The sequence below is a fragment of the Lepidochelys olivacea genome (assembly GCF_965140295.1).
Source record: "Lepidochelys olivacea isolate rLepOli2 genome assembly, chromosome: 5".
Taxonomy (NCBI): domain Eukaryota; kingdom Metazoa; phylum Chordata; order Testudines; family Cheloniidae; genus Lepidochelys; species Lepidochelys olivacea.
In genome coordinates, this window is record NC_140415.1 from 14517367 (window position 1) to 14542157 (window position 24791).

At 41.7% G+C, this 24791-nt stretch overlaps 1 protein-coding gene across 2 annotated transcripts in view; it reads right to left on the minus strand.

The window, feature by feature from the left end:
- The window catches only part of SMAD2 (SMAD family member 2), a 65971-nt gene extending 41503 nt beyond the window's left edge, over positions 1-24468 (minus strand). For both annotated transcript variants that reach the window (XM_084628968.1, XM_084628967.1), the window contains exons 1-2: positions 24319-24468; positions 10450-10735 (exon numbers count right to left, since the gene is read on the minus strand). In XM_084628968.1, the coding sequence (XP_084485094.1) occupies positions 10450-10685 (236 nt within the window). In that variant the 5' untranslated portion in view covers positions 10686-10735; positions 24319-24468. The remainder of the gene's footprint in view (positions 1-10449; positions 10736-24318) is intronic.
- Between the last annotated feature and the right edge of the window lie 323 nt (positions 24469-24791).

Consider the following 24791-nt stretch of genomic DNA (forward strand, 5'->3'; position numbering starts at 1 on the left):
CAGGTGACAGAGTGGGGGGGGACAGGACAGACAGTTTTGACTTTGTTGGTCATGCTAAATTCTGAAACATCAAGACACAAGGGGTAAACTATTACCCCAGTTACAAGCCTTGGTACTTTCTGTAGACTCATTTGCACTCATGGTACCCAAACTGACATGACAATAGCACCCGTGACGAGAATCCAGCCTATAGGATCCCATGCCATGTAACCACTTGGCTGACAAAGCTTCCTAGTGAATGGAACAAGAGAGTGCTAGAAGTGACAAGAGGCACTTTAAGGCTGTAAAAGTTGTGAACTTCACTAAAACTAAGTGTTATAAGCATTCTTCTCCACCATAATGTGAATAAGTTGGCACTCAGAACCACAAGTACCTCTTCCACACCAAAAGTTTGTGGCTCTAACATGGTCGTTCTAAACTGCTTGTTTAATTGAAAAGACTATTCTTCCTTGCCAAATGCAACTCTGCCCTTGCTCATATGAATATTTCACTAATCAGTAAGGCTGCAATTTTGGCATGTTCAGAGTAATGTTAATTTTTAAAAAGTCTATGATCCCTTCAGCATCAGCTCCTGTGGTCCCAGCTATGGGCATTGCTACATGGCCCATGTTGTTGCAGCGCCCCTCTATTTTTGGCACATCTGCCCCTCTGTAGAAGGAGATTAGGATGGGGGACAAAAAAATGCGCTGAACTTGAGTAAAGCTGCAATCCAGAGCATAATGCTTTAGCTGCGCATGTTCCCTACCAACCCACTCCCCAGGGCCAAGGTGGGCTCATTCACCAGCTGCACTTGTTCTGTGCCAGCCTCTTCTCCCCAGCCAGGATGGTTTTCCCTCCTACCGCATGTATATCTCCACCTCCAGGGTGGGCTTGCTCACCAGCTATGCGTCTCTTCCCCACCCCACCCCGGTGCAATGGGGGCTCGCTCACCGGCTGCATGTATATTCCCCCCCTAGACCAAGAGGGGCTCACTTGCGAGCCATGCATCTCTCCACCCACCCCCAGAGGCCAGGAGGGGCTTGTTCATCAGCTGTGTGTATTCATCCCTGCCCCTCTGGTCTCACTCTCCAACCAGAGACATGACCTTTCCCTGACTAGGGCTTCCCCACCACCTGCATTGAAATGGACTAAAGCAGTAAGGCTATGATTTTATCAAATACCATCACTGCTTGCTCCAGACACTTCTCCACATGAATAGGCTAGGACATAGGATCTCACTCTGGGACTCAGCTACAGGTGTCAAGGGAGTGACCAGCCTCCCCTTCCTCCTTTCCCCAACCCTGCCAATTGGCAATATGGGAAGGAAGGGATGTATCACAGCTAGAAGGCAAAGGGTTCCAGTTTGGAAGGGGATAAACGTTGCAGTGTGGGAGACACTGGGAACTACAGCTGTAGAGTACCAGCATACATGTGCTTGAGAACTTATTGCATACTCTAAGATTTTTGGATAGTCATTGTCTGAATTCATTCACATGCTTGAGAACAAGGCCAGATTCTACAGTTCTTAGCTAATGAACCCTTGTACAGTGCATATTAGAAACACAACAGAATAAAAATGCACTGGCTTAAACTTCCACGAAAAACCCCCACATTTTGCATAAAGAGGACACTTCAGAGAACAGGAGGTGAAACATTAATCTCTGATCTACAACGTTCAGCTATCATAATGAACCAACATCTGTGCCTGGAAGAAAAAGGGCACATGTTTAGAATGAGATTCAAGACAAGTGTGGTTCTGGGAAGCTTCTGGATGCCTAGATTTACTTCACACAAAGCTTGTGACTATTAGCAACAAAACCCACACACTCCACACTCTATATTCAGACCAGGATCCTGAAAAGAGACTTAAAAGTATTTATAACAGCTTGATTGTGTAAACAAAGTCCTACAAGAGCCTCAGTGGCCATTTTTACAGGGTTACTTGTAAAATACTATTCTTTAGTGCCACTTCTTGAGACATTTGATCAAAGCCTTCCTTCTTTGATCAAAGCCTTCCTGATTCTAATGGATCTCTAGTACTCTATAAAACCTACTTCAATTTGTCTGCTATGGCTACCTTTGCTACTTACTGGGAAATCCTTAAGTAAAGGAGGTTTACTTTTAAGTTTGTACCAGACCAGCTGACACTCCCTTAGAATCCTGTGTAATCTCAAAGCCATGGAACCTACTATGATAGTGCTTCTCCACTGCCTCTAGAAAGTCATGTAGTACTGAATAGGCAGGGAAAACAAGTTTAGAAACCAAAAAGTAGAATCCCCGAGCACAATAAAGGCTACCCTGAGTAGACCCTAAGTACACCACCACCACCTCCTCCTTTTATTCAGGCTCCTTGAGCCTGCAGTGGAACAGATACCAAGCAATGCTGGTTTGATGGCATCCTTTGAAGTCCCATTGTAGATTTCTACTCTTGAAAGAGTTCTGATTAGATGGAGACTCTCCATCTGAGAAACACCAGCTTGCTTTAATCAAGCACTTTGATGTTGGTGCTATGAATTCTGCTGGTGCATAGACAGCTCAGTTTTATAAAATAAATCCTTGAAACCAGAAATATTCCTGCTTGTTCTACATCTCAAGAACATTTACTCTGTCAAATAGTTTTGACAACCAGACAGTACCCTAGGGGCAATCCTATGCTTTGAATGCTAATATTTCAGATTTGACCATTCCTCTATTGTTGTGACCGGTCACTGAAGTTGCAGCATAGTGCCAACTGAGTCTATACTGAGTTTAGATAGGGGAAGCAGCTATTTGACTGTTCACCATGTATTATGCTTTGGTTAGTTAAAGGTTTGATTTCAGTTATAGCTAACGCTTATACAAGGGATTCAGTTTTGGTCAGCGTATGGGGAGAGGTTAATAAGACTGGGACTTTTCAGCTTGGAAAAGACTGCTAAGGGGAGATATGATATAGACCTCAATCATGACTGAGGTACAGAAAGTGTTATGAGAAGTAGTAAACACCACAAGAACTAGGGGTCACCAAATGAAGTTAATAGACAGCAGGTTTAAAACAAATAAAAGGAAGTATTTCTTCCCACAACACACAGTCCACCTATGGAACTTCTTGCCAGAGGATGTTGTGAAGGCCAAGACCATAACAGGGTTCAAAAACAAACTAGACAAATTCATGGAGGCTAGGTCCATCAATGGCTATTAGCCAGGATGGGCAGGAATGGTGTCACTAACTTCTGTTTGCCAGAACCTGGGAAATGAACAACAGGGGGATGGATCACTTGATGGTTACCCTGTTCTGTTCATTCCTTCTGGGGCACCTAGCACTGGCCACTGTCTGAAGACAGGATACTGGGCTAGACGGACCTTGGGTTTGACCCACTATAGCCATTCTTATGTTATTATGACACTGGTTTCAAAATTACCCATGTCACTTAAAAAGCCTTTCTGAATACCAGGAAGAAACTGCTTCTTCACAAGGATTCCAAATAAAATTCATCTTTTGGAATTCCTTTGTACAGTTAATACTGTTAGTACTACACTGTGCTGTTTGACATCGGTTTACAAATATGCCTGGACTTGGTAGTTTTAAACTAAATTCCTGAAAGCAGAACATGTTTATGGATTTTAGAAAACAAAAAACAAAACAAAAAAAAAATCAAATGTTGCCACCTGTAATACCCGCTGTTTTCTTAAAGAGGAAAGGGATTAAAATCCCACTGATTTGTTTGGAATATTCAGCCAGCTAACCACAAATTACTAGGTTGCTAGCATCACAAGGAACTCTGCACTTACTTAGCCTCTGCTCTAGATTACTGACCCACTTAGGAAGGGCTAAGCATCCCTGCTGTGCAATCCCAACATGCATTCCATGTGTTTCTGCTTTCTCAGAACAATTCTTATACTGTATGATATAACTTATTTTAAATTACACAAACAGCTTTTCATTGAACATTGTATATTATAAAACTCATATGAAGTACTGTATATGCTCGTTCATAAGCCAATTTTTAGTAAAAAAGGGAAGCATCAGAGAAGGGGGTCAGCTTATGAATGGGTATAGAGAGGGAGATGTGGGACACAGCCCCTCCCCCCAACAGAGGGAGCAAGGAGAGGCAGCACAGCCAGAATGGAAGAGGTGGGGCCAGAGTCTCTCCCTCCAGCCTCTGAAGCAGCTGCAGCCCTGCCCACCAAAGCAGATTGCAGTCATGCCGCCTGGCCTAGCCTGCTGGACCACGCTGCAGCTGCACTGCCTGGTCTGGCCTGCCAGAGCAGCTCCAACCAGACCAGAGACATCCTCCCCTGGCCCTCCCCAGATAAGGTGAGAAGGGGAGAGAGTGTGGGGTCATGTGGGAGGTGGTCACAGAGGTTACTCCCCTGATCCCCAGCTCTCTCTCCCTGCTCCCCCCCCCCCCCCAAGACTCTACCAGTTGCTGTCCCAGCCCATCAAGTTAAGCAGCTGGTGCACCGGGACACTGTTTACTTAGGTTTACCCTCCATTCCTGTGGACACTCAAGGTAAACAAACCATCTCGGCCCGCCAGCAGCTTATCCTGGTGGCCCAGGAGCCAAAGTTTGCCGACCCCTGAATTATAGGGTCGTCTTATGAATTGGTCATAAAAATTTTCCATTATCCATGGGGGGGGGGGGGGAGAAGGAGTCAGCTTATAAACTAACCAGCTTACGATATAGAGTATATACAGTAAGTTTATTTAGAATATAGCCGCCTTGACAAACCAGATGTAAGAATTAAAATTGGTTCCAGGAGCCATTAAGATTTGAGAAGAGTATGCAGTCTTGTGATGCTACTTAAAAATTTAAGTTATTTAAACTCAGCCTGATCTACACTACAAAGTTAGGCTGATGTAAGCCACCTTGTGTTGACCTAGTTGTGCACGTTTCTGTACTCAAAATGTCTCCCACCAGCGTGAACATCCCATTACACACACAGTAAGACCACCTCCCCAAAACAGCATTGAGCCATGGCTGATGTACTGAGGTCAACACAGAAACGGAGTACAGTGTGTTACTGATGTCAAACCTAAGAGCCCTCCAGTAGCTGTATCACGCCTAACTGACAATTGTAAACTCCACTACTCAGAGGTCCTGGACACCAGAAGGTACCTCTCCCCTTTAAAGCCCAGCTTGAAATGAAGGCATTTCTGAAATGCCTTTTCCCGATTATCCAGCTTGGCAAACACAGCTAGCAGCTCTCGGTTGTGAGCAACTGCCCAACTAATGATGCCAACTACATGCGCCAAACCAAAGGCATCTGGAGTAGACAGGAGATATTGTCTCTCCTGTGCCTGTGGAAAGCAGAGGCTGTGCAAGCACTGCAATGGATCAGTGGTCAGATTTCTCCTTGGGGCCCTTGGCTTCCCTCATCAATCTTCATTAATTCCCAATTTCTGATTTATATTCATTACTTCCCCTCTCTTACATTTGTTACATACCTTTCACTCATCCCTCCAGCACACACTCCCAAAAGCTGCCTTCACTTCCCCTCTAACCCTGGTCAGTTTAACCAGTATGGCCACCTCCTTCCTCCTCAACTGTGGCTTGTGGGGCATTGAGGTAGGTGTTAAGCAATTCCCAATTATTTGCATTTTCTGAATAAGTTCTTTCTCCCAACTGATCTGGCTCAATTGTTCTCAGGTTGGTGTTTTAGTACACCCAGTTTCACAAAGTAAACATATTAGTGGCCTGAACTTTATTCTACTTGCACATTATATATGTGATCGAGTCCTATTCACTTGTGCTTAAGATAGATTCTGTTTATTTTTAACTCTGATCAGTTACTATTTATCTGCTAAGACAAGGCCTAATAAAGAATTCCCCTGTGTTGGCTACAACATGTTTTGCATAAGGAAACATCTATAATGTTTAGAAATTCCAAAGATATTTTAGTACTGACCACATGAGACCTTCAGCATATATCACTCAAGCGGACATCCTCCTCACAATCATCCAGCTTTTCCTCCACATTACAGATCAGTGTGTAAAGAGGTAGTCATCCTATTCCCCAGTTTAAAGTTGAAGATCCAGATTTCTAATTCAAATTCTGCAGAGGAGGTTGTTACCATTCACTGCAGTGAAGAACTGTAACATTGTAGTGGTAGAGATCACAGAAGACAGAACAGCTGAATTCAGAATGTCAATTTTTGGAAGACAGGTTTCAGAGTAGCAGCCGTGTTAGTCTGTATTTGCAAAAAGAAAAGGAGCACTTGTGGCACCTTAGAGACTAACCAATTTATTTGATCACGAAAGCTTATGCTCAAATAAATTGGTTAGTCTCTAAGGTGCCACAAGTGCTCCTTTTCTTTTTGCGAATACACAAATTCTTATTCAGAAGAATTAGTATAATCTTCTAGTTTTTTTGATTCAGACATCTCAGCAACTGCAGTGTTCTGGTACTCTAAGATGACCACATTTAGTAGGTTGGGTGACTATAGGTATTTCCAGTAAGGAATACATTTCTGGGGAGTGGGGCACCCTCAGTGCCTGTAAGCCTGCAATCTTCTAGCCCCAGAAGCAAAGGGGCCACATGTACTTCACAGAACTTGGGTTTAGAAAACTAAACAGTAATAGAGAAGACTGAAACATCTCTCTGGGTTCCAGATTCTTACTCCTAAGGTAGTCAGAAGGGACCAAGCAGCTGTTTGCATCAGTCTTAATTTATTTTTACAGTCAGACAAGCAAAGAAGATGTTGAGTGCATGGATGCTGTTTCCCAGCGAGTTCTGAGTTGATGTGCTAGGGCAACAAGGAGGCACAGAGGCAGGATGCTGAAGAACAGACTTGGAACATTCTGAATACACCAGGTATCAGTAATACAGAAATTGCACTTCAATTTGATATGACGACTGCTTAAGGGAACAAAAGATTAAGAACATAGGAACATATTGGGTCAGACCAATGATCCAGCTAGCCCAGTACCCTCTTTTCTGGCACTGGCCAGTGCCAGACGCATCAGAGGACATGAACAGAAGAGGGCAATCATCAACTGATCCATCCCATCATCCAGTCCCAGCTTCTCGCAGTCAGAGACTTAGGGACACCCAGAGCATGGGATTGCATCCCTTACAATCCTGGTTAAGCCACTGACTGACCAACCCGCCATGAACTCTAATTCTTTTTTGAAACTAGTTATAGTTTCAGCTTTCACAACATCCCCTGGCAACAAGTTCCACAGGTTGACTGTGTTGTGTGAAGTACTTCTTTATATTAATCTCATTGGGTAACCCTAGTTCTTGCGTTATGTGATGAGGCCAACACTTCCCTATCCACTTTCTCCACACCATTCAAAGTTTTATAGACCCCATCATACTCCCCCTTAGTTGTCTCTTTTCCAAGATGATTAGTTCCAGTCTTTTCACTTTCTCCTCATACAGAAGCTCTTCTGTACCCCTCATTTTTGTTGCCCTTCTCTGCACCATTTCCAATTCTAGTATCTTTTTTGAGAGGGGGCAACCACAACTGCATGCATTATTCAAGATGTAGGCATACTGTAGATTTAGACAGGGACATAGCTTTTTTGACGGATGCTGCACTTTGAGCAGATGTTCTCAAACAACTATCCAATATGATTCCAGGATCTCTTTCTTGAGTGCTAAGAGTTAATTTAGAAGTTTCAGAGTAGCAGCCATGTTAGTCTGTATCCGTAAAAAGAAAAGGAGTACTTGTGGCACCTTAGAGTCTAACCAATTTGAGCATAAGCTTTCATGAGCTACAGCTCACTTCATTACAGTGAGCTGTAGCTCAGTAAAGCTTATGCTCAAATAAATTGGTTAGTCTAAGGTGCCACAAGTCCTCCTTTTCTTTTAGCACCTCAGTTGTCTGGTGGCCCCACTGACTGGTCAACAGTCTTCCCACTTCAGATGTACTTAAAAAAATTTGCTGTTAGAATGTGAAGAGCAACTAGCAAAAAATAAATTTTTTTTTGCTTCCCTAATTATACTTTCAGACTTCAAGAGCCAGAGTTTGTGCTCCTTTCTGTTTTCCACATTAGGATTTAACTTCCAGTTTTCAAAGGAACACTTTTACTCTATTTAGCTGTAGTGGTTTTTTCAGTCCTCTTGTGCTTTTTTTTTTTTTTTAAATGGTGTATACATGTAGTTTGAACCTCTATTACAGTATTCTTAAGATGTTTCCATGCAGTTTGCAGACATTTCACTTGACAATTTCTATTTAACTAGAATCCTTGTTTTTTGGTAGTCCCCCTTTTTGAAGCTAAATGATTCTGTGGTGGGTTTCTTTGGTTTCTTCCCCTCCAAGGATGTTACATTTAATTACAATATGGTTGCTTTTACTGAATGGTTCAGCTATCTCCACCTCTTGTGCCAGACCCCATGCTCCACTTAGGACTAAATCAAAATATTGCCTCTCCCTTTGGGTTCCAGGACTAGCTGTGCCAAGAAGCAGTCATTAATGGTGTCTAGAATTGTTCCCTGCATCCTGTCCTGAGGTGATATTTACCTAGTCAATATGGGGATAGCTGAAATCCCACATTGGGTGTTCTATTTTTTGTAGTGCCTCTAATCTCCCGGCGCATTTCACAATCACCATCCTGGTCAGGTGGTCACGAGCATATTCCTACTGCTATATGCATTTATGCATGTAATTTCTGGCTAGAGAGATTCTATGGCACCATTTGATTCATTTATTATCTAAAAGAAAGCAGAGTGCCACTGCCCCACCAGCATAACTTATTTTGCCATTCCTATATATTTTGTACCCAGTGTTACCATGGTATTTCATTAAGCCCTGATTAATTTCAACTACTCTGCCCCAACAGTCTGCACAAACATGAGAAGTTATCTGAATGGGGGTGCAAACACAGCCTATGGAACGCAGTGATAAATTGACATGCTACTTAAAATACTCCTCTTACATGCAAGTATACAAAGCCAATGCTAGAAAATGTAAGCTAGTTCAAGAGGTTTGGACAACTTAGTTTATGTTTTAAGTGTTAGGCCTTCTAGAAGTTTACCAGAGAAGTGTCAAAGATTAACAATTTGGCCAAAAGTCAAATCCAACCTTTTATCAATATAGTCCCATATGGCACAATCAGATTTTAAAAGAATCTGAGCTTTCATTTAAAAAACAATATTTATATCCTAAGCTTTGTGGTAGCAGAACTTCCCAAATGTTAACTGATTGCCAATTTGCAAACAGATATCCTAAAAAATTAACCTAATTGCTCCAAAAAGTGTGAATTCTACCCCAGGCTACTAAAGCCAATAGAGAACACATGTCTGCAATATATATTTAATTTCATTAGACTAGATTGCATGAGGAAGGGGATGGGAATGAAGTCCACAGAAGTGAGTTGCTGCAAGGAAGAAAGAAGAATGGGGGCAAAAGTAAGAGTAGCACTAAAAAGTGAACATCTTTTCCCAAAAGGCTATGCCATATGCAACAAGGGATGTTAAAGCTATTACGACATAATGGCTATAATCTGCCCTTGAGGTTTGAAAGCCATCCATTAACAGTAAAAGTTCTACTGTGCATTAAGGTCTGTATGCAGTTTTAAGTTTATATCCCAGCCCACGTCCTAAACAAACAGAATTCAACCTCTCAAAAACAGGAGCAACACTCTTGCTTAAGCAGCTCCTATGTGCCGAGAGAGTTCCCATTTTGTAAGATCCTGTAGTAAGTTTTTCAGAAGAAAAACAAGGCACTCAAGAACTGCTCCCATATTTACTTTCCGAAAAGAGTTTAATGAAAATAATGCACATGCCTCAGCGGTATGGTATTATGCACGATATGGATCTACAGTAGGCCAGACTAAGATCTACAACGAAGTATGATCCTTTCACACAGGAGTTGCTATGAATAAAGTTGAGAAAGTCAAAAAGGAAGAAATGCAAGTAATTCATTTATATATCAATATAAAGCAGAAGAGATGTACTCGAAGTTAACAGGAATTAACTTCGTTAACTGGTAACAAAGAAGAAGTACACAGTAAGTTGTTCTCACAGCAAAAATGCCTCAGATTTCCCATCCAAGAGGGGGTGTGGGTGCTGCAGATTCTACAACTGACATGAGTTTACCACACACCTAAAGATGACCTTTACACACAATTAGCTGACTGAAGTGTTGACCAAGGAAAAACAGTCAATTTTACACTAGAAGAAATGCAGGTTCTGTAGGCCCTTCCAGGGCTGTTAACTGAAAGAATCCAAGAAAATGCTAAAAACTAACAGCTCACAGAACCATTCTGCATAAGTGGGGATCAAGATAGTAATTTTAATTGGCATGTCTTAAAATATTTGTCCTACTGAAGATTTAGAGACTTTATGAAGAACATCGTTCAACTGTAAAGGTTAAAATAAGAACTGCTAGACCATGTTAAGCTACTAGTTTTCAAAGAAAAAAGTTAAATATTTTGAAGCATGTTACTTACACAGTTAATGTTCAGTACGGATGATTTTAAAATAGGTGTCTGATCAGTCACTCGTTAAATAGTTTGAAATAATTTCAAACCAGACAGCACTTACCTTGGTATTGTAACACATTTTGTATTGCAGTTCTGAGTGGTGATTGCTTTCTCAAGCTCATCTAGTTGTCCTGTTTTCTTGAGCTTCTTGACCAAGCTTTTCACTGCCTTCTCACACCATTTTTCCTCCTGACCGTTCTGCTCACCACCACCAGCCCCTCCAGAACCACCAGCTGATTTCTTCCACCCCAGCAGTCTCTTCACAACTGGTGGAGTGAATGGCAATATGGATGACATGTTCTCCGAAACAGCACTTTGTGTCCAGTAAGTTAACTTCCCTATCCAATCTAGGGAAAGAAAGAATGATATATTAACACCTAGTTTTTAGTGGGGCAGATGCCTTGGGTAAGACTCTTTACCCCCAAAGGCAGCAGAACTTGGGGAAGTTCTAGAATGCCTAGTCCAACAATTGAAGTGTTTGTTTTTTAACTAGAAGACATTAACCTTCTATGTTAGCTTCACAGACTAGATTCCAGTTAGGGACAAGTTCTCCCTTTTTCCAATACGCAAGCGGTAGCAAGCCATCCATCCTCTCACTCCAAACGCACACCATGTACCTATACTGTACTGTGAAAGTTCTACAAGTCACAATACACACTACACATCTGTGCTCAGTTTAAAAAAAAGCAAGGGCTTTAAACAGAAAAATGTCTTGTTCTATAAGAACTTGTCTGTGACTAGTCCAGAAAACAAATTTTTGCATCAGATCTATAGTTTTCCCGCTTATGATACTGCTTAAGTTAACATTAAAAAAAGTTAATCCACTCATTTTACAGTTAGCTGTTCAATACAATAGAATTTTAAAAAAAAAGAGTGACTCATCTAGATGCTACTAAGGGGACATAGTACAGGATAATCCTCCAAACTGAGCAGATTATGCAAACCCAATTCATTTGTTCACTTCAAATTTTGATAAATTTGACAAAGATATATATACCATGGTGCACATTTTGTCCAGCTTGCAGTAAAACGTGACTTACTTAATTCATGACTTGGACATGTCACTCGATCATTGTTGCTTAGAAGAAGTCTTCTACCAACTTTTTAGCTAGCCATTTGCTGCCATACCAGAATATTTAAATGGCTACCAAATTTTGTTTGCACATGAGATGCTGTCAATTTGAAGTTACTTTTTTGTTTTGTTTTAAACTGACATTTAACAGGGAGGCATAGTACTGGTTTTCTGCAAGCTATTTGAAGTGTGTAAACATTGGCAATGAAGTCTTCCAAAATTCAGTACAAATACCAAGAACTTTATTTGTATTTAATCCAAGCTTTTGTCCATTGGTGTTTGCAACAGAAGTAATTAGATTTATTTTTGCATCATACGGTCTTTCATCTCATATTTGCTATCAGTTCAGAAAGAAGTCAACAGGATGTCTGCGGGTTTATATAGCTGCAAGACTGGAAAGGACACTGAAATACATGCCTTACTTAGAAGTCACCCTGCCTGATGCCATTTGACTATTGTGTGTCTGCTTTAACTACTGTAAAGAATTCTTAATTTCTGTAATTTCTATTGTTTAGTAATTTTGGATAATCCATATAAATTCAGAACCAACTTCATAGTGGGGGTTGGGGGGAGACAAACAAGTGCTGTGACTTTCCTAAGGACAGCAGTCTTGTGAATAAATCATGGGACTGGAAAGTCAGAAGCTACAGGCTCTAACTGCGTTTCCAGCAGGGACTTGCTGTTTGAATTTCAAAAAACCACTTAACTGTCAAGCCTCAATTCCCTCACCTGTAATGTTTACTTCACAGAGCTGTGGGACTTCAGTATTTCCTCCTGGCTCCCAAACCTAAAAATCAGTCCACTAAATCAGAGGTTTTAAGATAATCTACATCCCCAACCAGTGCTTGCATGCACACCCACTTCCTTTATATTAGGGGGAAACAGATTTTACTTAAATCGAGATTTCTCCCATGTGAGCTATCAACCATATTTGTTTGATTTCATGCTTCAATATGAAAGCTTCACATCTCAAATTTTGAAAAGAAAAAAAAATGTGAGTTTACAGGGATACAGAACTGTTGCTTTCACTGAACATGCATTTTCTTTTGGTTAAGTTATAATTTTTGAACACTGTTTGATCCTTGGAAATATTCCCCAGGATCAATTTCCCAACACTTAAAATATAAATTACAATCTTAGTTACACATGTCTCATTGACTAGCTCCACTGACTTCATTGAGGAAAACAGATTTGAGAAGAACCCACCCCCCTCTTCAAACTTTGGCTTGTACACAGAGCTCTGTATAAGAAAGGTATATATGAAGATGTTAAAGCCTAAATTTACTAGACTAATCATTTAAAATATTGAGCAATACATGTTTGCTGCTGAAGTCAAACCACAGAATTGCTGGGAGTTATAGGCTAAGCACCAGGAACCAGAGCTTGTGGAAGTATTAAAGCAGCTGTTTTGACAGCTACACATTCTATTGCAGTTACCAAGAGAATCTCTTCAGTTTATTCAACTACTTCAATTCAATGACTAGTTCATTCAAAGTTAAGAAATCAATAGGGAGCTTAAAAAGAGACAGGAAATCTTGTTTTCCTCTTCCAAACATATGCATAAAAATTAGGTGTGAGGATAAGATCTACACCTTCTAAAATCTTGAACGGGACCACCAGAAACAATTTCCTTTGTTCCATCAGTTAGCTAGCTATGCAAACCATAGCCCTGATGAATTAGAAGTTTATGGCACCTTTAAGATAGTTTTATTTAATAAGAGTTTTAAAGTGTTCTCATGTATTTGAGAATTTCTATCCAACTAGATAGTAACACAAACTACAATAAAAATCCATCATTCACCATTTAACAAATAAATTCTAAAAAGGTTAAGAGTCTGAATAAAAGTAAACGAAAGCTATATACTAGATGAATGAATGCATTGTCCTGGTTACCCAAAAGAAGCACCAAGTTTAGCATAAAGGCTGTATTTAGTTGCAAATCAATACCTTTTTGGTTACTCGGTGAGAATCAACCTCTCTTTACGGGGAAAAAAATACACATGCAAAATAAGACTGAAATGAATGATTTACATCAAGGTTTTCTGCTTGCTGATTTAAATCATGATAAAACCACCAATTTTAATTGCTTTGATTTAAACCAATGTATCCTACCTTTCAAGGCACTGAATATTCCCTTGCTCTTGTGTTATAAGACAGCCTGCAAACAACCTACCTTCAATTCATTATCTTACATACTCTTGTTTGCCTCCAAGACCTGGTCTACTGTACGCGGTTATTTCGGAATTAGCCAAGTTACTTTGAAATAAAACTGATTCCATCCACACAACCAAACCATTTTTCGATTTAAAGGGCTCTTTAATCAGATTTCTGTATTCCACCTCGCAAAGTGGAGTAGCACTAAAATCAAGATTGCAGTTCCGGGTTACAGGTACCGTGGCCGCAATTCGACGTTATTGGCCTCCGGGAGCTATCCCAGAATGCTCTCTTGTGACACCTCTGGACAACACACTCAACTCCGATGCACTAGCCAGGTTGGCAGTAAAAGCCCAGGTAATTTTTGAATTTCCTGTTTGGTGACCATCAGCAGAGTCCATCACAGGCAACCATACAGTCCACCATCAAAAGAGACCACGCAGTCCCGGATTCGCAGACGAACTCTAGCATGGTCTGAACAGGAGGTACTGGATCTCATTGCATGCTGGGGAGACTAATCTGTTATGGCAGAACTATGTTCCCAAAGAAAAAAAAAGAAACACTAATATGTACGCTAAAGTCTCCAGGGCCATGACGGAAAGAGGCTACTCCAGGGACACAGAGCAGTGTCATACAAAAAAATCAAGGAGCTCAGGTAAGCGTACCAAAAGCCAAGGAAGCTCCCACCATTACATCCTCAAAATTGGTCCTCTTCTGACATAGTTATCTACACACTGACGCTACCCCAACACACTGAATACCCTCCCTATAATGAGGCATCAAATCACTAGATGCACTTCTGAAATACACACAACAAAATTACTGAATTAACAGTGGCTAGATACAGGGGAAATTAGGAATAAGCAATTTATATTAACTATTTTGTTCCTCTCCACATCCTTTGCATTGTCTTAGACTGCCATTTCTGTTGCGTCTCAGGGTATGTCTACACAGCAAAGTAAACCCCATGACACTGTGTCTTAGAGCCTGGGGCCAACCGACTCAGGGAGCTTTGGTTGCAGGGCTAAAAAGACAGCCATGTAGACATTTGGTTTTAGGCTGAAGCCCAGGCTCTGAGACCCTTCCCCCTCAGTGGGTTTCACAGCCCACACTCCAGCCTGATCCTGAAGGTCTACAGGGCTATTTTTAGCCCCATAGTCTGAGCCCTGTGAGCCCAAGTCAATTGATTCAGGCTTGGTGCTGAGTCTCAGAGCATTTCTTTGCAATGCAGACAGCCCAGAAATTGCAATCTAAGGATATGAGGCCATCTTGCTATGTAGGCAGGACGTAGCACTCCACGCATGTGTCTGTAATAGCAAGCGCTCCTCAAGGCTATGTGCTGTAAACACAGGTTACCAGGAGAGTTAGCCTACTTGAGGTAAATTATCCATCTTTAATGGGGAGTTGAAATAACACCTGTTTTATCTAGCTGCAAGTATATTTCTGCTTTCTGATGTGCACATGAATTAGTGCAGACTAAAAGCTGTTAACTGTGGTACTTCTAAGTCATAATTTTGAAGTTTACTATTCTAAATCTTAATTTACTCAATTCTGCTGCAGTACCTTTGCACACGTGTTAAGGATAAGTCAATCATCCTGGCAACAACCAACATAGAAGATGAAGAGGAATCCTTACAACTGACATGCAAAAGACTAAAATCCTGAGGACAAAGGCTGTACTTGCTTGAATGTCTGGAAAATCTGTTTATAAAAGCACTTTGTTCATGATGTACAAGGTCTGAAAACATTTCAGATCACAAGTCTGCTTGCTCATCTTAGAAAGATTAAATAAAATCTGATCTTCCCTCATTTTACTGGAAGATTTACTGTAGTTCTAAGGCAGGGGTTCTCAAACTGGGGATCAGGACCTCTTATTATTATTACATGGGGGAGTCGTGAGCTGTCAGCCTCCACCACAAGCCTCACTTTTCCTCCAGCATTTATAATGGTGTTAAATTTATAAAAAAAATTTAATGTATGGAGGGGTCACACTCAGAGGCTTGCTGTGTGAAAGGGGTCACCAGTACAAGAGTCTGAGAACCCCAGCACTCTTCAGCTACATCTATACTAGAGAGAGTTTAGAGCAGCAGAGCTGCAGCGGTATGTATCCTCCTGGAAGCATGCTGAGGTCTTCCAGGGAGGTACATCAACTCATCTAGATATTTGTCTAGCTTTATAATAGGCTACAGAGAAAGCACTAGCAAAGTCAGTACCAACTAAAATTTCAAACAATGACTTGTTTATACTGCTTTATATATTATATTGAATGCAAGTACAATATTTATATTCCAATTGAAGTAAATTAGAATTACACTGTAAAAATGAGAAAGCAAGCAATTTTTCCAGTAACAGTGTACTGTGACTTTTGTATTTTTGTCTTATTCTGTAAGCAAGTAGTTTAAGTGAGGTGACACCTGGGGGTATGCAAGACAAATTAGACTCCTAAAGGGGTACAGTAGTCTGGAAAGGTTGAGAGCCATTGGTCTAATGTAACCACTCTAAGCAGACTTAACTACTCCAGCCACGTGAGTGGCAGTAACTACGTCAGTGGGAGAAGCTCTCCCCCCCAATACAGCATTGTCTATACCATCACTTAGGATGACATAATGTAAGCTATACCACAGTAAGTACTAGTGTAGACATACCCTTAGATAAGGCAGCAAGGGTGTTGAGCACCACCAGAAAGAATCCTGCTGAAGACTCATTGTGGAGCTCAAAAAAAGATTTAGAGAGGCTAAGAGTCCATTTTCCTTCTCATAGATTCATAGAATATCAGGAGATACTTCAGGAGATCATCTAGTCTAACCCCCTGTGATGTCATATGATCAGTCTTTTATAGAAGACCACAATAGACAAAGCCTCATGTTCTAATGTTAAAAGTAAGCTTTCCAAGTTTTAGGCCTCTTTCAGTCAATAAAAAACAGGGGGGTAGGGAGGAGCAGCAGCTCCCATCCCCTTCATGGGTCAACTTTATTATTAATTCAGTACAATGCCACAGTTAACTGAAGCTTAATATATGCAAGACAATAGTTAAAAATAATTTAGTTAACACCAACTTTCAGTATTATGTAGGCTAATAGGGCATTCAACAAAGGAAAATGTTTACAATATATCTTATGTTAATACAGTATTAAGAGAAGCTTGCAAAAACTAAACAGTGATAATCATATTTTTTTCAATCTTACTTTAAAGAAGAGTCATTTAAACAAAAGACTGATTTCCAGGTTCATAGAGCCATGTTAGTATCGCAAACAAGGAAGATATTTTGTTAAATTCGACTAGGAACACATGGCCTTTAAAATTTGTGAAAGTTTTTCCGTCCACCTTAGATTGTAGAAAACTTGAATTTTGCACCAAACTAACTGAAATGAAAGGAGCCTCTAATCTGAAGACACTCTGCACTTCCAGAAAGGAATAAGGTCAGTATGACTACCAATAGTCGGTAGTTGGATACCAAAGAAACAATTCAGCCCTAGAGCCAGATAATTCACATCTATCTTCCCCCACTACTTCTGGAATTCTGGGACACTAGTTAGCATATGCAATAAGGGAGAGGTGAAGTGGGCATGATCTAATACAACACTGGATTCATAACATGGGAAACTCAGCCTGCCTCCTTCTAGTGCTGCTGCTTAGGTTCTGAACAGCAACTGCATGTGCAAGAACAGATTCATGTACTAAGCAAAAGCCTCAGCTCTCTCCCCTCCTCCCCACTTTCCTCTGCCCCACCCTATGTCTTGAGCAGGTAGAGCAGTTGCACACCCTCTCCTCCCCACTGGGGGTGGGGGGAATCCAGCCTGCTGAGCAATAGCCTCAGGTCCAGCCCCAGTTCAGCTCTTCAGCCGATTAGGCCAGCAGTGGTGAGTGGCTCTAAAGCTGCTCACCTCCCAACAAGCTCCATCTGGTCAGAAGCTCCATCTGGCTAGCTAAATGGGCCAGTGCCCCAAGTGGCGGAGCCAAGGACCCTGCTCAGCTTTCACATCAGCTGCTGAAGCTTAAGGCAGATCCCTCCCGGTCTTAAGACAATTTTACTTAAGGGTAACCGTAAAGGCATAATGCTGCAAGTACTACCAATTTAAATACCTCGTTTAAAAGCAAATTTTGCATTCTTATACAATGGAGCATTGAATACCTCCCAAAATACATGTTTATCATTAGAAACACTGTACTTTTGTAGCTTCTGTGAGAGTCTCGAAGCACATTCCCCATCTCCTGATAAGCAAACTGTACAGTTGGATCATATCTTAAGTGACTTGCCAAAGCTCCAAAGGAAATCCACTCTTGAGGATGCATGAATATCATCCCTCTAGATTCCCTAGCACCATGGGGTGAGCTATCCTGAGGCACTAATTAGTAACAAGTCAATCCCAACCCTGTGCTATGTCACACTTTAACCTACTCTCCAATCATAAAGACATTAATATCTCCATCTACCTGACACACTGCACACTTATGTAGTATGTAGATGCCTCAGAACCCTTACAAAAAAAGGGTGTTTGAAAGTTAGTCTTTAAGGTGCTACCAGACTCCTTGTTGTTTGTGGATACAGATTAATACAGCTACCCCCGATGTTTGAAAGTTAAAACTCATCACTCTATGTAGAGTTCAAGAGCCACCATTGCCACATCATTGCTTTTTTTGAGAATTAAGACAGCCTGTTTACCTTATTTCATGAAGACTTAGAAAGTCTTATAAAGCTTGATCATAGAATATTAGGGTTGGAAGGGACCTCAGGAGGTCATCTAGTCCAACCCCCTGATCAAAGCAGGACTGATCCCCAATTAAATCATCCCAGCCAGGGCTTTGTCAAGCCTGACCTTGAAAACTTTTAAGGAAGGAGATTCCACCACCTCCCGAGGTAACACATTCCAGTGTTTCACCACCCTCCTAGTGAAAAAGTTTTTCCTAATTTCCAACCTAAAGCTCCCCCACTGCAACTGAGACCATTATTCCTTGTTCTGTCATCTGCTACCACTGAGGACAGTCTAGATCCATCCTCTTTGGAACCCCCTTTCAGGTACTTGAAAGGAGCTATCAAATCCCCCCTCATTCTTCTCTTCCGTATACTAAACATCCCCAGTTCCCTCAGCCTCTCCTCATAACTCATGTGTTCCAGTCCCCTAATCATTTCTGTTGCCTCCGCTGGACTCTTGAATTTCCACATCCTTCTTGTAGAGTGGGGCCCAAAACTGGACACAGTACTCCAGATGAGGCCTCACCAATGTTGAATAGAGGGGAACGATCACGTCCCTTGATCTGCTGGCAATGCCCCTACTTATACAGCCCAAAATGCCATTGGTCTTCTTGGCAACAAGGGCACACTGTTGACTCATATCCAGCTTCTCGTCCACTGTAACCCCTAGGTCCTTTTCTGCAGAACTGCTGCCGAGCCATTCAGTCCCTAGTCTGTAGCGGTGCATTGGATTCTTCCATCCTAAGTGCAGGACTCTGCACTTGTCCTTGTTGAACCTTAGATTTCTTTTGGCCCAATCCTCCAATTTGTCTAGGGCCCTCTGTATCCTATCCCTACCCTCCAGCGTCTCTCTCTCTCCTCCCGGTTTAGTGTCATCTGCAAACTTGCTGAGGGTGCAATCCACACCATCCTCCAGATCATTTATGAAGATATTAAACAAAACCGGCCCCAGGACCAACCCTTGGGGCACTCCACTTGATACCAGCTGCCAACTAGACATGGAGCCATTGATCACTACCCGTTAACCCCGACAATCTAGCCAGCTTTCTATCCACCTTACAGTCCATTCATCCAGCCCATACTACTTTAACTTGCTGGCAAGAATACTGTGGGAGACAGTGTCAAAAGCTTTGCTAAAGTCAAGGAACACTACTTTCCCTTCATCCACAGAACCAGTTATCTCCTCATAGAAGGCAATTAGATTAGTCAGGCATGACTTGCCCTTGGTGAATCCATGTTGACTGTTTCTGATCACTTGCCTCTCCTCTAAGTGCTTCAGAATTGATTCCTTGAAGACCTGCTCCATGATTTTTCCAAGGACTGAGGTGAGGCTGACTGGCCTGTAGTTCCCAGGATCCTCCTCCTTCCTTTTTTTAAAGATGGGCACTACATTAGCCTTTTTCCAGTCGTCTGAGACTTCCCCCGATCGCCATGAGTTTTCAAAGATAATGGCCAATGGCTCTGCAATCACATCTGCCAACTCCTTTAGCACTCTCAGATGCAACGCATACGGCCCCATGGACTTTATACCTTCGTTTTAGGTATATTATGAGAGACTCAAGTGCCTACTATGGAATTATGAAAGTTTTTAGAAGCCAGATCTTTTCTTCAAATACTAAGGGCTAATACAAGTTAAAGTATTAAAGACATAAGCCTAACTTTTCTCCTTTGCTGTTTTATTAGCGACAATGTCAGGTCTCATGTGGAGTTAGAGTTGAAAGCTTGGGTTAACTATTAGGGATTTTAATGTACTGATAGAAATGATCATTTTTATGCTGTGTTAAAAACTGGAGGCAGGAGAAAGGAGAAGAGTCACTTTTAGTGATCTTAGGCCTTGTCTACACTACAAAATTAGGTTGGTTTAACTACATCGGACAGGGGTGTGAAAAATACTGAGCAGCACTGTTAAGCCAACCTAAATCCCCATGTAGAGAACACTAGGCTGATGGAAGAATTCTTCCACCAACCTAACTACCACCTCTCAGGGAGCTGGATTGCCTACACGAGCAGGAGAGCCCCTCGCATTGGAGTAGGCAGAGTCTACACTGAAGTGGTGCACTAGCAGAGTTTTAAGTATAGACATACCCTTAATCATATGAGTAACAGAGCAGAAGTATTTTAGCAACCTAGGTAAGAGCAATTATCAAGGATTCCACATCACTAAGTTAATCACTTCATCTGTTTTAAGTTACTCACTACATGTATACCCAATACTCTAAGCAAGTTTATCAGAATTTCATTGTTTGCTATCAAAGCACACACACCCACCCACCCCATTTCAGCAGAAGCAGAGTTATGGTTCTAAATGCTATGGCAATTATGCGAGTATTTTTTCATATTTGCTCTGCCTGGTACATGGAGGCTTTTATGCCTTCTATTCAAATCTCAGTTTGACTACTAAAAATACATTAATGTGCACGTTTAACAGAGAAACATGTTTAAAATGGCCACTAGAAGTAACAAGAGTTATCAAAACAACAAAAGAAATCAAGAGTGAAGAAAAATCTGCTAAACTATATAAATATTCTACTATAAAATATAAACCAGAAGAATGCTGACAACTAGAAAGCAGGGTTCATTGAAATCCCCCTCAATGCAGACTGTAATCTTAAAAAAAAAAAAACCACACCACCTAGTTCATACAAGTCAAGCAAAGTCTGCCAACAAAACAACAGTAACAGAAGGATTCAACAGAGAGTAATAAAGTTTATGGTTTATCTTTAAAAAGTTCCCCCCACCAACACACACACACACACACACACAGTCCTGAAGTGACTGAGTCTTCAGCCATCATTTATAGATAGATGAGATCTGTTGATGAAACAGAAGTTCCAACCTAAGCTGCTCAGAGAGCAAGAAATCACTCCCTTAACTGCTCTCTTGTAGTGCAGAGTATAATTAGTGCTATTGTCAGTTATCCATAAACCATAGTAAAATGTCAGGAGGAATGAAACCTTAGCCTGTGTAGTGCACTTTTACAGAGACATTTCAAAGAAACCAGCTGTTTTCAACTTTCAGCATTGAGAATTATTACCTGCACTCACTCAATTTCTTCTAGCCCAGACAGTACTGAACACAGGACTGTCTGTACCACTAATCTCATCGCATGACCTGCAGCAATTCAGTTTAACAAATTAACAGTTACAAATATTTTGACAAAGTAAGCTTAGGTATTGTTTGCCTCTCAGCACAGTTCACAAGCAGTTTGTGGCTTTATGATAAAAAAGTCATTACATCCCATTTGAAAACCAGAATTTATAGCTCACTTAGTAAGTCAGTCCCATAAATGGATGCTTTCAATTACAGAGAATTTACACACAGCACCCATTAATGCACTGTTAATACATCTGAATACCTAAAATACTTTTACAGTAACTAAAGTTTCAATATGTACTGTTCTTTATTGAGACAGAATTTGGAATTCTCTTCTCCCTCTGGTACAGAGCTCAAATTCCTCACCCTTCAGACATGTTGCAAGGTTGGTTCTCCCAAACTTTTTTTTTTTTTTTTAAGTTAGGAAGAGATGGGAAGAGTTTATATCTCCCAAGCTTTCAGCAATACTGAACATTTGCAGGCTCCAATTAAACTCAATGGTAACTACAGGTGTTCAGCACTTTGGAAAGATCAAGTTGACATAAGAGGATTGAGAAGAATCCAGGAGGGCCTTTAGTTTGGAAATTCTCATTGTATGAACAAATGAAAAGCCAACCGGGGGGTCAGGGGGAGAGAAAGGGGTCAATTTAGACAGGAACTAAACCCTTACAAAGTGTAAGCCTTTTCAATTACCATTTGACATTATAAGCCCCACTAGAGTTGATTATTCCTGCTGTAAGTTTGATACAACAGAGACTAGAATTGTGGATATTCTTTGCTATCAGAAGAATTGTTTGAAATTCTGCACACCATTTTTGCTAATCTGCACTTTTGAGTCTGAATTGTATGGGGCTTCAGAAGGGAAATCCAGTGCAGTGGTAGCCTATCATATCTTCCAATACATTGTTAAACATAAATTTGAAATTCCTATAATTGGATTTAAATAATCAAATTCTTTAAGAATTGAATGTCATCGAGGGTTAATACCATATCACGCCTTTGCTTTTTTTTTTTTTTTTTGTTAGGAGTGTGCACCGTAAGTTGGTTTGGTTGGGGGGCGGGGGGGTGACCGACCAAGAACTTCACTTCTACACTCTTACTATAGAGTTAACCTCATGATGAAGTTAATACCACGACAGCAATCTTAGCAATTTAAGAATATAACTAGAGTAATGTATCAAACTGATTTTTACCTCCCTTGATACTTGCAAGACAGTTAATAATTTTGTGGAAGCAACAGGTTAAGATAACCCCTGAAGAGCAAAATATAATCCTCTCCTTCTCTAATGCCAGAGAAGGAACAAAACCATCTATGAAGGAAAAAGTCTACAAATCATTTCAAACAGGAATCTTATCTGATTGAAATAGCTCCTCTCTCTCAGCTACAGGAACCTGATCAGTTTGGGATGAAAAAAAATGAGTGGTCGGGGGAGGGGGGTCTTTTATTTATATAGATATACACACACACACACACTTTCTTAGTTTGCATTTTGCTAACTTTGACAGTGCAACCACCCCACAATCAGTTTGCAATTATGAACAACTGGAAGTATAACAAGCTGTCCTTTACTGCAGCCACTTGTTAAATGAGAGGTTCGCTTAAGATTTTTTTTTTTTAAAGACACCCTCCGATCAAATGCTGTAGTCTAAATGGTTTATTTCATTTCTTGATACAAATGTATCTTCATTATTTGTATACACTCAGAGCTGCTTATCATAGCATGAAAAAAATTGCATGAGAGATATACACATCTCAGCCCTCACATAAGATAGTTTAGGAAAATGTTTCCAGTCACCCACAATATGCAAACAAGATTTATCTGGTGAAGGTTTATATCTAAATCTATCCGGAGTAGATTTTAGCTAAACTTCCATGTTGTAATTTTTAAGAACATTTTCCTAAAAGCTACAAGCTTGGTTTGTGAAGCAGGAGAGTACAACAAACAAGAAGAATGATTTTAGATTTGAAGTTGAATCCCAAACTCAACTTTCAAAACAGCCTTGTAAGACTGTCTTCTTACCCAACCACCCTTTATACAGAGTATAAACTAACAATTTTACTCAGCTATCCCCCACTTATACACAATGCTACAAGTGGAAATTTCACAAAATTGCTAAAATGAATACTATTTGTAGTTATAGCCACTTGGTGCTATAACTGATGTACTGTAATGGTATGCTTATTCGTGTATGAAATTATATACTTCACAGATATTTGCTTACATCTAGGTGAAGAGCATAAGCATTCTCAGCCTACAAGCAGGGGAGAGAGGGTCAACCCCTGGGTAACACCCACTGGAGTTAAGGCTGGAAGTCACTTTCCATCCCCCCCCAAAACTTTATTTTCATCTCGCTCACAATTTTATACAAACGTTGGCTTCTCAGGCTCTAAATTTTCCACATTTAATCTGGGTAAAGATTTTTGTTTGGCAAAGTCTGAGTTTTTCCAAGACTTTTTGGGGGGCTGGGGTGGGGGGGAGAGATAAATGATACTGACCTACAACCCCACCCCCGCACAAGTCAGAGGGTGCCCGAGACTCAGAAGCAGGCGCCCCCCGGCCCCCGTTTACCTCCTGGGAACAGGATGAGAACAGGGCCCAACTGCTAACCATACAGGGGGCGAGGGGGAGGCAAAAGAGGATCGGGCCCAGTGTAAGGAGCAGGGCCCAACCCCCCCCAGGGCCCGCCAACCTCAGCCCCCCCCCCGCCACCAGCCAAGCCTCCCACAGCAGCCGCCACCTCTCACCACAACAAAGGGGAGGGGGGGAGCACCCCTGCCATGGCCAGCTCCAGGCCTGAGCGCCCCCCACCACCACCACCACACACACGCAAGGGCCACCAGTCAGCATCCGCGCCTTGCCTGGCGAGGCCACCCCCCGCCCCAGCCTGGCCGACGCCAAAGCCGGCCAGAGACCAACCTCTTCCTCGCCTAGCTGCGCCGCTGCCGCTGCCTCTCTCGCTGGCGAGTGGCTTCCTCTTTGCCACCGCCCACTGCGCCCGCCATTGGTTAATGAGGGCGCCGCGGCGCACGCAGCGACCCCCTTGGTTGGCTCTGCCTTAGGTCAGTTGTAGGGAGAGCGGGCGGTGGATGGATGACAGAGGCTTCCGTCCCGCCCGACGTAGCGATTGGCGGGCCTTAAGCCCAATCGGCGAAAGGCGGCGAGAAACGTCGTGATGGCGCCCTCGCGACGGAGTGCGTGATCAGCGCGAAGGGAACGGCAGTCGCTGATTGGCCTACAAGGGTGTCACTCCCCGCCGGGGGAGGTTGCGCAGAAAGGAGAACGACCGACCGAATGTGGCTGGGAGCGCTGATCCTTCCGCCAACCGGTCGCCGAGTTCGCATAACGAACTAGTAACCTTCCGCGCGGCAGCGGATTCCAGCAGAGAGAAA